The following is a 16,336-nucleotide window of genomic DNA, read 5'->3' as shown; positions in this document are numbered from 1 at the left end:
ATTGTTATGTATCCTGCAGAGCAACACCTGTGTCCACATCCATTGCGACTAACTTGTATTCTCATGAAACATTTCTCAACAGAAATGTTTTTAATTAAAACAAATGGTAAATGGGTAAATGGGTTATACCTGCAATACTTACTTTCCCTGGTAACAAATGACATGTATGATGCTGTATTTCCTTTACAAATTAAATGTTTTTGTTGGAAAGTAACTAGTACCTAAAAATAGTTACTTTTTAAAAATAATTTGGCCAACATTGGTGAAAAGCTACTAATGTACATGACAGAAAAAGGTAAATGAAGTACTAAATGCATGTCATTTTGTTATGTCTGACAGACACCAAGAAGAGTGCAGAAGTGTCAAAGTCTGCCAAGTCTACTCAGGAGCCAAGCTACTTTGAAATCCCCACAAAAGATGCTCCATCAGTGGGTAAATCAAGTGCTGAGGAAGCATCCCAAGACCAACAGGTTGGTTCTTCCTCCACTGCAGAGACTGTCCATGGGCATGCTTCCTTCACCATTGAATTTGATGCTGGAGCATCAAGCAAAGTGACGGTAAAAGATCGCGTGGCAAAATTGGCCATAGACACAAGACCACGCCCAAAAAAGGGCGTGGGGGAGGAGCTGAGTCCACTTCAGACAGCCATGGTGGCATCAGAGGTCAAAGTTGCGGATTGGCTGGCCCAAAATGAGCTGCCTTTGACGCTCAAAGAAACAGCTGCAGAAGATGGCGGAGAAAGTGTGAAGAGCGATATACCTGTACAGTTGAGGAGTCTGAAGGGTATGTAATTCATCTTTTGACCATATAGATATGCTATACCTCAGTCTCAAGGGGAACAATCCTTTTTTGAAAGTTTGCCTATTGTTCACAATCATTATGAGAGACATGACGATGGATGTTAATTATTATTATATATTTTTTTTGCATTCTAAATATTAACTAAATGCGATTAGAAGTCTGCTTACAATTGAGCTAATGGAAGCCATGCAATTCCGCCTATAAATGCCTTTAAAAAATCCAAACACTTCCATTGAGGTTTTATATACATGATGTAAGTATGCTGTATATGTATGTAGTAATAGGCACATTTATGATAATATTTAATATTTACATATTTGGAGCATTAATTTCAAAAACGCATCTGACGTCTATTTTTTTTTACTACTCACTACAGACCGGCCGCGGCCAACGCTGCTGCCCACTGCTCCCTTCACCTCCCAGGGGATAAACAAGGTTGATGGGTCAAATGCAGAGAATAATTTTGCGACACCTAGTGTGTGTGACAAACATTGGTACTTTAACTTTAACATCATGTGAGCCAACACGCATAATACAACATCACCTACTGTGCCAGGTCTGCTGTCATTAATATGCCAACTGCTAGGATGTTTATATTTTTGCATTTTGATGAAGAATGACCATAATCCTCACGAAGAAATGGGGTGGGGTTGGGTGGGAGCTAAGTGTCTTTTCGTGTCGTTCTCACCATTTCCAGTTTCTAAATGCCTGTCAAAGTGTACCAACTTCTCGGAATATGTGCTCAGACTTCTTCTGTCCAGGTGAGATAAAGGATTTATGATCCACAATAAACTTCCAGGGAGCAAGTAAGCAAAAAAAACACCTTGCCAGTCGACCATGTCATTATTGTACACAGCCTTGTGATCACAGTGCCGCAATAAATAGTTTGTCTGTGTTAGTGCTTGTAATAACAATATCACCAATACTTGGTTAATATTCAAATCACAAAATGTAAATTAAGTATTTTGGCGTTTTTTTTTTTTAATGGTTATTTATTGAATGGTTTTGGACAAAATAGAGGACCTCCTATTAGCTCCGGTGTTAGCGGACATTTATTTACATTTATTTAAAACTTAGAACCCATGAAAAAATAAAAAAAATCCATCGATCGTCATGTCTTTCATAATGATTGTGAACGATAGGCAAAATTTAAAGGGGAACATTATCACCAGACCTATGTAAGCGTCAATATATACCTTGATGTTGCAGAAAAAAGACCACATTTTTTTAACCTATTTCCGAACTCTAAATGGGTGAATTTTAGCGATTTAAACGCCTTTCTGTTTATCGTTCTTTTTGCGATGACGTCAGAACGTGATGTCACCGAGGTAATACAGCCGCCATTTTCATTTCCTCGAACACATTACAAACACTGGGTCTCAGCTCTGTTATTTTCAGTTTTTTCGACTATTTTTTGGAACTTTGGAGACATCATGCCTCGTCGGTGTGTTGTCGGAGGGTGTAACAACACTAACAGGGAGGGATTCAAGTTGCACCACTGGCCCGAAGATGTGAAAGTAGACATTTTACCGGCGATGACAGACATGGCACAGAGATGTATGGATAACCTGCAGATGCATTTGCAACGGTAAAGTCAACTAAATCACAAAGGTGAGTTGTGTTGATGTTGTTGACTTATGTGCTAATCAGACATTTGCAACTATATTACGTTTCCTTCCACCCACATTTAATGCGAAAAAACACTTACCAATCGACAGATTTAAGTTGGTCCAGTGTCACAAGATGCCAAAATCCTGATCGTTTGGTCCGCACATTTTACCGGCGATGCTAACGCAGCTATTCGGCCATGCTATGGCTATGAATAGCGTCAATGGCTATTCGCTCAATAGCTTCAGTTTCTTCTTCAATACTTTCATACTCCAACCATCTGTTTCAATACATGCGTAATCTGTTGAATCGCTTACGCCGCTGAAATCCGAGTCTGAATCCGAGCTAATGACGCTATATCTTGCTGTGGTATTCGCCATTGTTTGTTTGTATTGGCAGCACTGTATGACATCACAGGAAAATGAACAGTGTCTTGGCAGAGAGCGAAAAAAAGGCACTTCAAAGCTTTTTTTAGGGATATTCCGGGACTGGTAAAATTTTGAAAGAAAATTCAAAAATACAACAAGCCACTGGGAACTGATTTTTATTGTTTTTAACCCTTTTGAAATTGTGATAATGTTCCCCTTTAAGAAGAAAGTACAGTTTTCCTTTAAGCTCATGTGCACTTTTCCTTACCAGACAGCAAACATGAGGATGGAACACAGAGTGACTCAGAGAATACACTTGGTGAGCAACGCAGGGCTGCTGCACTGGAGGAGCGAACATGGGGCCTTTGGAGCGGAGCAGGAATGAAGATCAGGGAAGGGCGAGCTAATGTTCCAGAGGGGCTCTTTGCAGAAGAAGAAAGCCCTGCACGCCGTCGTAGGCCTTCAAGTACAAAAGTGGCAATTAGCTTTATGGAAAGGCAACATGGTGGTGCGCCTCATCAGCAAAGTAGTCAAGATGAGTGCTACCACCACGGAGATGACTGTAGTGACAGAGGGACATACACCATTGAGCTGGAAAATGGAGATCAAGAAGAAGAAGAGGCTAGAAAAATGATTGACAAGGTGGGGATCAAGAAACAACTTCTAGTCCTATACTTTGAAGTCATTTCAACAGTGCATTCGGTATTTTTTTTATCTGCTTGTATATTTTAGGTTTTTGGTGTAGATGAAGCTGCGCATGTGTCCAGAGGGGACATTACAGAGCTACGAGAGACCCTCCACTCCCAGAGGTCTGCTACCAGAGACTGTGGGCCTGCATGCATAGAAACAGAGGTACAAAAACTAAACCTTATTCAATGTCTGCCCACTAAAATAAAATGTATTTTAATTAAGTGTAATTTTTGAAATTATGGTTTTCTTTGGTATAACTCAAAAGAGAAATGATTAACTAACTCAGCAGAGGTCTTAATACTGTCATTGTTATTTTAGAAAACGTACCATGTACTCCTGATTGGTACATGTCGTCTTATTCCAGGTGCTGCCTGAGGAGCTGGTGGTGGGCGGTCCTCGTTGGGTCTCACAGTGGGCAATTCTTGCTGCCAGCCACATTCGGACAGACCCAGAGGGATCGGGTGGCGAGAGTCACAGTTTAGTTATGGACAAAGGTATTCATCTTAAGTTGCACCAAGGAGCTATTGAAACCATAAGTGCATTTGTTGAAAAGATGGTTCGGATTTGTTCAGTTAGTCTTAGAAGATGTGTAAAAGACGTTTCGTCTCTCATTCGTGCAGACTAGATCTGACCAATATGAGTCTATGAGCATGAACTCATGAAGCCTGCTCAGATGAGAGGCGAAACCTTTTTTAAAACTAACTTTACAGTCCAGTTGAGAACGATTGATTGCCCTGAGGATACAATGACCTGGATGAACAATAACAACAACTTGAGCAAACGTGTCTACCACTGCACATTTTTTTCTATTTATATAATTTTGTTATTATTATTTCTGCAGAAGTAAGTGAATCCAGCCATTCCTTCGACTCATCTTGTCAAAAAGAACGAAAAAGGACTCTGCCGCAGGTGCCTGGTGAAGAGGTTGCACAAGGAAGGAGGACCCCAGTGTGCACAGATTTGGGGGAGAAACAGGACACAGAACCGCAAGAGAAGGAGAACCAGGGAGGGAAGATTGTTAGGGGGAAGAATGTGCCTGGTCATGGCAGCCCTTGTCGCTCCTCGCCAGCCAGGTCGCAGGACAGTAATAGAAGAAGCCAGTCAGGGGCAATGGCTATGCTACCCCCTCGTCCAAGGACGAGTGGAGAGAGGAGAAAAGAGGTGGTGCAGAGGATAAAAAAAGAAGAACAGAACATCCGAGACAGTGGTGGAAAACCTTATTTGAGACAGGAGAGTTTTACTGTGGAGAAATCAAGCTCCAATGTTCCCATTGAGCTGATTCCTCGCATTGATGGACTCACAGGTAGTAGACCTTCGAGTCAGGGAGCTGGCATGGACAGTGTCACACTACAGAAAGACTCTGAGGCAGTGGCAGCATTTTTAGAGAGCACCATATCAGATCAAGGGGATCCACCAAGTCAGTCTATTGAAGGTTCCATGTCTCCCGAGTCAGATGTGGACACAACTAGTACAGTAAGCCAGGCCGATGGAGCTAGGAAAGTGGTTCAAAAACGGCGTATTCTTGTGGGACATCAAAAAGAGAAAACAGTGGTTTGCTCTAACAATAAAGGCCTAAATGTTAGCCGAGATACTCATGACAAAAGGGTTAAGACCAGAACATCTGGCCCTGCGCAGCCGTGGACGTCTCTGGACCTCACAGATGATGATGTCAATTCTAACTCACTTCTGTCTGACACGCAACCCACTTCCACACAGGAAACCCGAGGTTCACGTGCTAGAGCCCTGGCAGGAAGCACAACAGTGGGGGCCAGCACCAAATCTACTAGGGCTAAGACCACCCAGCCCCCTGCTTCTGTCCCAGCCTGTAAAACAACAGGTGTCCCAAAACCAAGACCAACAAGGGCATCCTTACTGAGGAGAGCCTGGCTAGGGGACTCCACTGACACCGAACCTGCTGATCTGGACAAGATGTCTGTGGCCTCTGAGGCTTCAACCACTAGTTCCACATCCAGAACAGGGATGGTAAAAAGGGGAATGTCTAGGATAGAGGCTCTGGCACAGCCGAGGAGGCCAAGGGTTGGCTCACCTTCTGCCCAGAGTGACTCTGAAGCCACTGTGACCAGGAATAGAGGATTTGGAACAAGAAGTACTGTTGGTGAGTTTGCTATTCGACAAGGACTAAGAGGGTGCAATATGTCCTCAGTAGCTGGACCCAGAGCTAGAGCTAACAGTGCCTCCAAACTGCCAGATAAAAGTAAATCCCCGTCCTCACATGGACACGTCACACCAGCAGGTGGGTGTAAACTATACCTTCTAATCGTTCACAGATTATTTTTTTCTTGTTTGGTCTGGTTTGTCCCTGAGATGCTGCTTAACCTTCTAGGATTTTACGAATATATAAAGTGATGTAATCTTTCATTCTTTCCATAGTCAACACTCGATGGCGCCGTGTGCCTGTGGACTATGCCTCCACCTCAGAGGATGAGTACGGTTCCAACCGCCATATGTCTAAACAGGGCAATGCACGGTCGGTACCTTCCACACGGGTGGCCCAACTAGGTGGCTCAGGACCATGTGCTCCTAATCCTGCTGGACTGAAGCCACAGTCTAGAGAGCAGGATGAGTATATGAGAGACTGGACAGCACACAGTGAGGAAATAGCCAGGTTTGCAGTCTGATAACACTGATCTCTTTGGATTGTTTTGGAAACTTAAACTCGCAAAGTTTTGTGCAACTTTAAAACCGTTTTTTACCCTAAAATTGTAATTGTACCATGTCTTACCCGAGGGGCATAAAACGTTTAAGGTGTTCCTGTATTTTGCTCTGTGTATGAAACTGATTGAAGTCCTATTTGTATTTGATGGACAGGATTAGCCAAGACTTGGCCAAAGACTTAGCCATGCTTGCAAGAGAAATTCACGATGTTGCTGGAGAGATTGACACAGTGAGCCCAGCAGCCACTGACCTTGGAGTCTTGGTATTGTATTTTTTTCTGAGTACAAGAAATGATGGATTCTATTTTATCAGATCAAATTGTTGTAATGCCCTGAATCCTTTCGATTGTGTTATAGTTGGAGGGGCATGGCTGTGATGACAGTTTGGACAAAGTTGGTCCCTCCACAGATCAAAGCAGCAGCCTGGAAAATAATGGGATGTCAGTTGAACTGAGACCGAGGTCTTCTAGTTCACAGGCATCTCGCTCCATTCGTCGACAGACATGGAACAGAGATGAAGTGAGTTACACTATTATCAATCAATGCCAGTCTGTAATACTGATGTTTTTCCGCTTTGGACTAAAGGTTGTGTCAGTTTTAGAAAAATAGAAGGATAATTTATTTCAATGAACAATACAGTGCTAAGGAAAAGTTTTGTATGTGTTTGCAGCATAATTTAAGACAAACTGACCACTAGAGGGAGCACTGTACATACGCAGTAAAATGTGGTTGCAGGAGCAGTCTGTAAGGACGAGGTCTACAGCAGTGGTTTTCAACCTTTTTTCAGTGATGTACCACCTGTGAACATTTTTTTAATTCAAGTACCCCCTAATCATTGCAAATCTTTTTTGGTTGAAAAAAAGAGATGAAGAAGTTAAATAATGTAATCAGTTTCTGATTTATTAAATTGTATAACAGTGCAAAATATTGCTCATTGGTAGTGGTCTTTCTTGAACTATTTGGAAAAAAAGACATAAAAATAACTAAAAACTTGTTGAAAAATAAACAAGTGATTCAATTATAAATAAAGATTTCTACACATAGAAGTAATCATTAACTTAAAGTGCCCTCTTTGGGGATTGTAATAGAGATTCATCCGGATTCATGAACTTCATTCTAAACATTTCTACACAAAAAAATAAATCTTTAACATCAATATTTATGGAACATGTCCACAAAAAATCTAGCTGTCAACACTGAATATTGCATTGTTGCATTTCTTTTCACAGTTTATGAACTTACATTCATATTTTGTTGAAGTATTATTCAATAAATATATTTATAAAGGATTTTTGAATTGTTGCTATTTTTAGAATATTTAAAAAAAATCTTACGTACTCTTTGGCATACCTTCAAGTACCCCCAGGGGTGCGCGTACCCCCATTTGAGAACCACTGGTCTACAGGGTACGCTGCAGATAAAAACGAAGTGCACTTAGTTATTGGAGATTATGCTTAATTACTTGTTACCTTCTTTTGCCTGTGTACTTCTTTTTTTTACCTAAGTCTACCTACTTGTTTTTACCTATGCTTACTTTTTTTTTACCTTATTTTTAACTGTTTACCTACTTTTTTACTTTATTCTACCTGCTTTTACTACCTTATTTTACCTACTTATACTTACTTTTTACCTTCTTTTACCTGTGTATACCTACTTTTTACTACATTTTACCCATGTATACCTAATTTTACCTATGCCTACCTATTTTCACCTTATTTTATCTACATTAACCTACTTTTTAACCTTATTTTACCTATTCCAATAACCTCTTTAACCTTATCTTACTTAGGTTTACCTTTACCTAATGTTTTATTTATACCTATGCTTAGATAATCATTTACCTTCTTTTACATATGTTTACTTATTTTTTCACCTTATTTTACTTATGCCTGGAAAATTTTACCTTCTTTTACCTATGATTACCTACTTTTTACTTTCTTCTTTTAAGAATGTTTGCCTACTAATGCAGAAGTGCCCTTGAGTTAAGTGTATTACAGTTGTATTTGTTGTTGACAATACATTTGAACTTTTTACTAGTAATAATTTAATCATATTGTTTACAACCGCGATATATTGTCACTGTTTGATTAAAACATGTTTACGTCACTCAGGCAGTGCTAGAAAGTTTACTTCTACCATCTGTGAATCAACTCTCAACCAGGATACGTCAATCAGTCGACAAGACAGCCAGTAAGATCAGGTAAGCATCGCGACAAACACAACACAAAGAAGGTAATATAAAACGTTATGTCCAGTTTTGTGTAAAGTATAGTGTAATATTTCCATAGAATGCACTGAGGAAACCTTGAAATGCAGGAATGTGATTTGTTTTTCCTTTGATCTCCTTCGTATAAGCTGAAACCAGGCAAACTTGACCAAAATAAAGTGACACATCACAAGGGCTCACACTGACAGCCAGCAGCTAATTATAATCGATATAGCACAAAGGATGACAAATCACTGCCTTTTTTCATTCCATCAACATGCCTTACATTAATGCAATGTAGTTCTGAATTCTCCAGTATGTAGAGCTATATTTTAAAAAGATATATTGTATTGTATTTAATGTTTTTTGCTGATTTCAACCTGAAGGGTATTGTTCAAAGATAAAGACAGGAAGTGGGAAGAGATTGAGAGCAAACTTCAGGCAGAGCATGACTCCTTACTGCTGAAGAGTTCCAACAAGGTGATTACAATTTTAATTATTTTATCTAATAATTTTGCTAAGTTTGTTTTGATTACATTCTGCATGTCTCACATTCAAATTCTATGAGGGGAAGGGGTATGACGAACACCAACACAAGCACACGGCGTAATCAACTATTGCAATCGGTTTTATAATTTGAGGGCCAGCACCTATCATAATAGAAAGCAATAGAACGTAAATATAGTTTTTTATTAAAAATGTACAGGGTAGCAATATTTGTGTGGCTTTTAGTCCAGATTTAATATTAATATTACTATGTGACGGACTCTTGCCGTCATCGTGCGGGTTCCCAGGACCATCAAGGAAGGACATTGCTTTTGAGCAGGTTTGACTCTTGTTTATTTTGCAATAAAGCTTTGTCTTCAGGTCGGATCGCTTTTAAGCTGCTCCTCTCCACTGCTCGCTCACGGTCCGCTTTTCAGCCGCCGTTGTCGTTGTCCTCTTCTGCTCTTTGCTTTCGCTCCTCGGTCGCTGCTGCGGGCTCCCCTCCTCCTTCTGCCCCGATCTCTCCTCCTTCTCCCCTTTTATACAGCGTGAGGAGAAATGTTAATTGTGCACCTGCACTTGACTGCGGCGTCGCTCACGGCACACCCAGCCTCTCCGCTCGGCCGCATCCTCCGCCTCCTCGCCGCCATCTTGGGCCGGGCTCTAGCGTGTCCTTCATTTTCTTCTTCCCTTTTGTCTTTGTCTTTTTCCTTCACTTTTCCTTCTTTGTCCTTTTTTTCATCCTCTTTGAGCTTTTCTTCGTCCTCTTTGACCTTTTTTCTGTCTTTTTCTTCATTCTTTTGTTTGTCTTCGTCTTCTTCGTCTTCTTCATCATCATCATCATCATGTTCTTCTTCATCATCTTCATCATTACGTTCGTCTTCATCATCATTGTCATCATCATCATCATGTTCTTCTTCATCATCTTCATCATTATGTTCGTCTTCATCATCATTGTCATCATCATCATCATGTTCTTTTTCTTGATCATCATCATGTTCTTTTTCTTCTTCTTCTTCCTCTTCGTATTTTTCTTTCACCACCACCACTTCTTTCACTTCTTATTCTTCGTCTTTTTCTTCCACCACCATCACTTCTTTCACTTTTTCTTCTTCAGCCGCACGCTTCACCGGCTGTGCATCTGTCTCCTCAGCAGGGGGCGCATCATCTGCACTGCCTTCTCCCTTCTTGTGCTCCTCTATCTTTGCAGCATCAACTTTGTCACCATGTTCTTCTTCTTCTTCTTCTTCTTCTTCTTCTTTTTCTTCTTCTTCTTCTTCTTTGTCTTTTTCTTCCACCACCACCACTTCTTTCATTTCTTCTTTTTCCTCCTCTTCTTTGGGTGGGCACTCCCCCCTCCCCCCACCTGGTCCGCCAGTACCTGCAGGAACCGCAATTGTTGGCGGAACTCCTCGAGCCGCTGCCGGCTGCCTGCCGCCAGCACAGTGAACGCGCCGACTAGAGCCCAGAGGAAATTGTCCTCCCTCGCCTATGATGGTCCTTCCGGGTTGGGCGCCAAATGTGACAGTCTTAAGCCATCAGGCGGGTTCAATGGACCACCCAGGAAGGACATTGCTTCTGAGCAGGTTTGACTCTTGTTTATTTTGCAATAAAGCTTTGTCTTCAGGTCGGATCGCTTTTCAGCTGCCCCTCTCCACTGCTCGCTCACGGTCCGCTTTTCAGCCGCCGTCGTCCTCATCCTCGTCTGCTTTTTTCTTTCGCTCCTCGGTCGCTGCTGCAGGCTCTCCTCCTCCTTCTGCCCCAATCTCTCCCCCTTCTCTCCTTTTATACAGTGTGAGGAGAAATGTTAATTGTGTACCGGTGCGCGATCCACACACCTGTTCCCGGCACGCCGGGCCCCTCTGCTCGGCCGCATCCTCCGCCTCCTCGCCGCCATCTTGGGCTGGGCTCCAGCGTGCCCTGCCCAACTGCTCGTTCGACGGCTCCGCCTCTCCACATATTTATTTTTTTAATTTCTGTAATACATTTAACAGTATTGGAAAATGACATCATTAAAAATAAAAAAAAATATTTTCATTTTGTTTTTTGTTTTTTAATATATGTTTTTCATGACTTAAACTTAAAACATATTCCACCAAATCTTTAAAATATTAAGTAGAATTTAGTTTCTTGCCTTGAAAATAATTGAAACACTTGGGAAAGATTCTGAAATAGCTGATCATATTGTGTGCATGAAAGGGTTAAATTACACTTGCTGAGTAAAAAAAATTAAATAAAATGAAATAAACCTGACCGTCATGGTGGTGCGGGGTGGCGTCCGTAGTGGGGAGCACTGTAATGTACGTTGTTTGGATTACTTTGCTGTGAATACAAAATGACACAGCGTGAAACGCGATTTGTCACGGCTGAAGTAATAGAATATGTTGTTATAATCTGTTTACATGAATAATCCAATAATGGCGTACAGTAGAAAATCCTCCCTCTCGTCCTCAATAATAAATGCAAAAATATTGGATTTGTTGCAGAGGAAGATGTTGATTCTGTTGACAGTATTTCATTAGTGTGGGAGAATAAATCTTCTGAATGTCTTGATGATGCTATGCTGTGCTACACTCCTATTTAGAGTAGAGAAAATACCAGATATCTTAGGGAGCAAAAAGACCGATGAGTTCCTGGTGCACCGTCTTACAGTTTTCAGAAGTGCTGCTTCACTCGAGGACATGGCCATTAATACTCTCCATTTGCCTCAAGTGAACCCCAGAAGATATTTGCCTGTCTTGTTCACAGTGAAATATAGCTCATAGAGGATAAATGAGTACGTACATGGACGTTAATTCAGCTGACAATATTATGTTGCAACTACTACAACTCATTTGAACAAGATTTAATTGTCATCTATGTTCTTTCCTCAGGAGATTTCCACAATCATTCAAGACCTAAAACGGGTGGAAAGACAACTGCTTGGTATGAATCTGATTTATGTGTTATTTCTGTAAAAAAAAAAAAAAAAAAATGGAAGAATGGTCGTATTCTAGCCTCATTTTTAACAAGAAGTAAGGCACAGTTAAATTCATGGTTATGATGTATTTGTTTCAGGTATGTTTAATTAGTCGGATTAAGAAATTCAACGTATCCTATAAGGCAGGGGTGTCAAACCTACGGCCCGCGGGCTGGATTAGGCCCGCAAACAGGTTTTACCCGGCCCGCGAGATGAGTTTGTTAAGTATACAAATTAACCTCAAATTTTTGAATGAAAGAAACAGCTCTTCTACATGTGTCTACTGGATGTTGCAATAGCAATTCTTTGTATCTCTGTAGATCAGGGGTCGGCAACCCGCGGCTCTTGGATCACTCTGATGTGGCCCAGCTGCATACTTGCCGACCCCCCAATTTTTTCGGGAGGTTTTCCGGATTTCAGTGCCTCTCCCAGAAATCTCTCCAGGATAACATTCTCAGATTATCAACCAGACAACAATAATGTGGGCGTGCCGTGACGGCAATGCCTTGAACGTCCTCTCGACCATGTCGTCGTGTACGCTTTAATACTATGCTATCTGAGTGCCGTACCGCCACATCTGGTGTGCGGGTGCTGACTCAACGTGCAAGCGACTGTAAGGCATACTTGTTCAACAGCCATACAGGTTACACTGAAGGTTGTGATACAAACAATTTTAACACTCTTGCTAATATGCGCCACACTCAGAAACCACACCAAACAAGAATGACAAACACATTTCGGGAGAACATCCGCACTATAACACAACAACTACCCAGAATCCCATGCATCCCTAACTCTTCCGGGCTGCATTATACACCCCCACTACCACCCCCCTCCTCCGTGCGTTGGTTGGGGTAGGGGGGTGGTAGATGTACTTATTGTGTAAACATATTTGAGTGCCTTTTAAAAGCGCTGTATCAAAAAAATTAATTATTATTATTATTAAAGTAAATCTATTCAAATGGGTCTTTGGTAAATAGGATTGGAAAGTATCAGACAGGCATCCTAAACTTACTCCTTTAATTAGGCACTGTGTTGTCTGATGTCGGACAATTTTATAACAAATATCATCAGTTTGTAGTAATAATGTGTTGTCATTCAAAATTAAGCTTAGTGTCAATCAAGTGTGTGGTATTTAGAGGATATCAAATGAAATGTGTTTTTCTCCAACAGTCATTGATATGATGGTGGACCCAGATGGTACCCTAGATGCCCTGACCAGCCTAGGCCTAACCAGCCCTTTGGCTGACCAAAAGAGTACAGAATCGTCTTTTCCGTCTGGAGCAGAAGCTTCTGCCACGGTGCTCTCGGGCACCAGGCATGAAGCAGCCCGAAATGAAACGGAGCAATCACAGGTCGCAGAACAATTCCCAGGTTCCCAACAGATGTCTGGATAACTAACAACCCTTTAAAGCCCCTGATTAATGCACTCTTTGTATCGGAGGATGCCCCTGGAGACAAAATTCCATTTCAGAATAAAGGACTGCTGGTATTTTGGTTTTGAAAGAGGAAAAGTAAGTGATCTGCCCGCTGATTTGAGAACAGTAAATAACCAAACAAGTTTCAAAACCCATATGCATCATGACTTAACAAAGCATCATCTCATCTTTTTGCACTATGTTTTTATTACCCAAAGTCTTGTATGTATGTGGTTACTAAACATGTCTGCAATGTAAATACATTAAAAATGTAACAGAGCAAATGCAAAATCTGCTAATTGTAAATACATTATAAAAATGTTGGCAAGGTCTGTCTCAGTAATAATGTTCAGAAGTTTATTTGCTGAGAAAACATGTACATGATTTACCCTCCGTTTCTTACAGTCAAATCCATGCAGTGAGGCCGGGGATGCACTGATTTCTTTTAATGATTGTGCTCTAATCAACACAAGTTGCTCATTAAGAGGAAGAAAAGAGGAGAATAATTAACATAAGGTGAACATATTGTTTTTGAAGACCTCTGAATCCCTTTTTTTCAAAACAATTTGTGGTCTTACCTTTTTTAGTATATGTCAGCCTGCATATGTTCACCAAGAAAAGCGCTGTTATTCTATTTACTGTAATTTATTTTAGTTTTTATAGCATCTTAGCTCGTTTGCAACAAGCGACCAGTGAGCGAGAGTACTGTTAACCTTACACTTTGACATTTCTCTGAAGGTTATTGTCTGTTCCGCAGGAATAATGATGTCATACTTACATAAAAGACAAAGGAGGTAGAATGATGAACGGCCTGATCTGCTAAGATCCAAACAGGAATTGCTAAACAGCGTGCTCTAAGTATATAATAGCGTGTACTATTACTGGGCATGTTGTGTGTGATCTACACTTAGACTGCATGTACAATTGACAACTGACCACCCTTTTTTATGTGCGGATTTTGTGTGTATATCAAATGTCACCGTGGAAACACTCATTTCCCTCCACATTTATAGCATCATATGGTCCAAACTGTTGCGTTTTGTCATGTTGTTGACATGCAGCACACAGATATAATGTCTACCACTTTTTCCAAGGTGTATTGAATGTTATTTATATATACAAAACCCAAAACCAATGAAGTTGGGACGTTGTGTAAATCGTATATAATAACAGAATACAATGATTTACAAATCCTTTGAAATGTGGACTCGTCAGACACCGGAACACTTTTCCACTTTGCATAGTCCATCTCAGATAAGCTCGGGACCAGCGAAGCCGGCGGTGTTTTCGGGTGTTGTTGATAAATGGCTTTGGTTTGGCACAGTACAGTTTTAACTTGCACTCACAGATGTAGCGACCAACCTTAGTTACTGACAGTGGTTTTCTGAAGTGTTCCTGAGCCCATGTGGTGATGTGCTTTACACACTGTCGCTTATTGATGCAGTACCGCCTGAGTGATCGGAGGTCACGGGCAGTCAATGTTGGTTTTCCGCCTTGCCGCTTACATGCAGTGATTTCTCCATATTCTCTGAAACTTTTGATGATATTACGGACCGTAGATGGGGAAATCCCTAAATTTCTTGCAATAGCTCGTTGAGAAATGTTATTCTTAAAATGTTCGACAATTTTCTCACGCATTTGTTCACAAACATTTCATGGAAGCAGCTTTTATACCCAATCATGGCACCCACCTGTTCCAATTAGCCTGTTCACCTGTGGGATGTTCCAAATAAGTGTCACTTTTTGTCAGTCTTTTTTGCCACTTGTGCCAGGTTTTTTGAAACATGTTGCAGGCATCAAATTCCAAGTGAGCTAAGATTTGCTGAAAATAACAAAATTTACCAGTTTGAACGTTAAGTATCTTGTCTTTGCAGTCTACTCAATTGAATATAGGTGGAAAAGGATTTGCAAATCATATTATTTTGTTTTTATTTAGAATTGATATATATATATATATATATATATATATATATATATATATATACACAGTATGTATATATAAATATATATACATACACACATATGTATTGTGTATGTACATATATACAAACACACACATATACTGTATATATACACACATATATATATATGTATATGTACAGTATATTGTATAAATATATATATATATATATATTTATATATATATATATCCATATATATATAGGCACAAATGGATGCATTTCATATATATATATATATATATATATATATATATATATATATATATATATATATATATATATATATATATATATATATATATATATATAAAATACATCCATTTGTGCTTCACTCTGCCAGTTTGCATGTACTTTCCAAACGTACTAAATATACATGCAAAAGAGCGGCCGCAGAACAGTTTTAGTTTTGATAAAACACATTGTGAGGGCTAAATGATTATACTTGCATTTCCTCACCCCAGTATTGGGGGCGTTCTGATAATCAGCATATAATCTGCATATTAATGAAGACATATACGCTAAATGGAATTGTGCTTTCTATTTTGCTCAATTAAGTGACACGATCCTCCCCGCACTATTATCATTTTTGAACATATTTTATACGCACAAACATTTATTAGATCATGGCCATGGTGTACAGTATATGTTCTTACTCACAATATACTGGCAACATGCTGAGGATATGCGTCATCCATCCCAGTCCATGCAGAATTGCAATTAGCGGGCAACTTGTTTCAGCACAGCTTCATCTCATGTTTCTGCCTTATTGATCTGGATATGTCCAAATTCAGCGATATTTACTTCAGAAAATGTTCAAAACTATTGGAATCCTACGGAAATATATTCAAAACAGGATTCAATGGACAAATGGACAGTAAGATGTATTTTATGTTATTTTTGTCAGTGATTTAATGTTTCTGCCTCACCCCACTTCATAGGTCAAGTCCCAAACTACAACCGACCTTTTTATTGTAAAAAAATATTATTTTGCTGCCTCTGTATGAATACAGTAGGGAAGGGATTCATATAATCCCATTCCTCTGTGTCTGCTGAAAATAATGGAGAGTGCCACTAAAGCAACTGAAGCTGTGGTCGAAGTTGTCAAAGACATTTTAAGTTGTTCAGCACTCAACTGTCATCTGGCAGCTACAGTTGATAGTGCAT

General features: G+C 40.1%; 1 protein-coding gene across 2 annotated transcripts in view; it reads left to right on the top strand.

The window, feature by feature from the left end:
• Positions 1-15,155, top strand: part of cep170ab (centrosomal protein 170Ab) — a 33,185-nt gene extending 18,030 nt beyond the window's left edge. For both annotated transcript variants that reach the window (XM_061880983.1, XM_061880982.1), the window contains 12 exons: positions 340-783; positions 3,049-3,419; positions 3,510-3,629; positions 3,832-3,961; positions 4,309-5,721; positions 5,859-6,093; positions 6,297-6,405; positions 6,500-6,661; positions 8,254-8,342; positions 8,735-8,828; positions 11,708-11,759; positions 12,967-15,155. In XM_061880983.1, coding sequence (XP_061736967.1) covers positions 340-783; positions 3,049-3,419; positions 3,510-3,629; positions 3,832-3,961; positions 4,309-5,721; positions 5,859-6,093; positions 6,297-6,405; positions 6,500-6,661; positions 8,254-8,342; positions 8,735-8,828; positions 11,708-11,759; positions 12,967-13,190 — 3,443 coding nt within the window. In that variant the 3' untranslated portion in view covers positions 13,191-15,155. The remainder of the gene's footprint in view (positions 1-339; positions 784-3,048; positions 3,420-3,509; positions 3,630-3,831; positions 3,962-4,308; positions 5,722-5,858; positions 6,094-6,296; positions 6,406-6,499; positions 6,662-8,253; positions 8,343-8,734; positions 8,829-11,707; positions 11,760-12,966) is intronic.
• Positions 15,156-16,336: the final 1,181 nt, after the last annotated feature.

Source organism: Nerophis ophidion, linkage group LG20 (genome assembly GCF_033978795.1).
Source record: "Nerophis ophidion isolate RoL-2023_Sa linkage group LG20, RoL_Noph_v1.0, whole genome shotgun sequence".
In the NCBI taxonomy this organism is placed as follows: Eukaryota; Metazoa; Chordata; class Actinopteri; order Syngnathiformes; family Syngnathidae; genus Nerophis; species Nerophis ophidion.
This window is presented reverse-complemented; position numbering and strand designations above follow the sequence as displayed.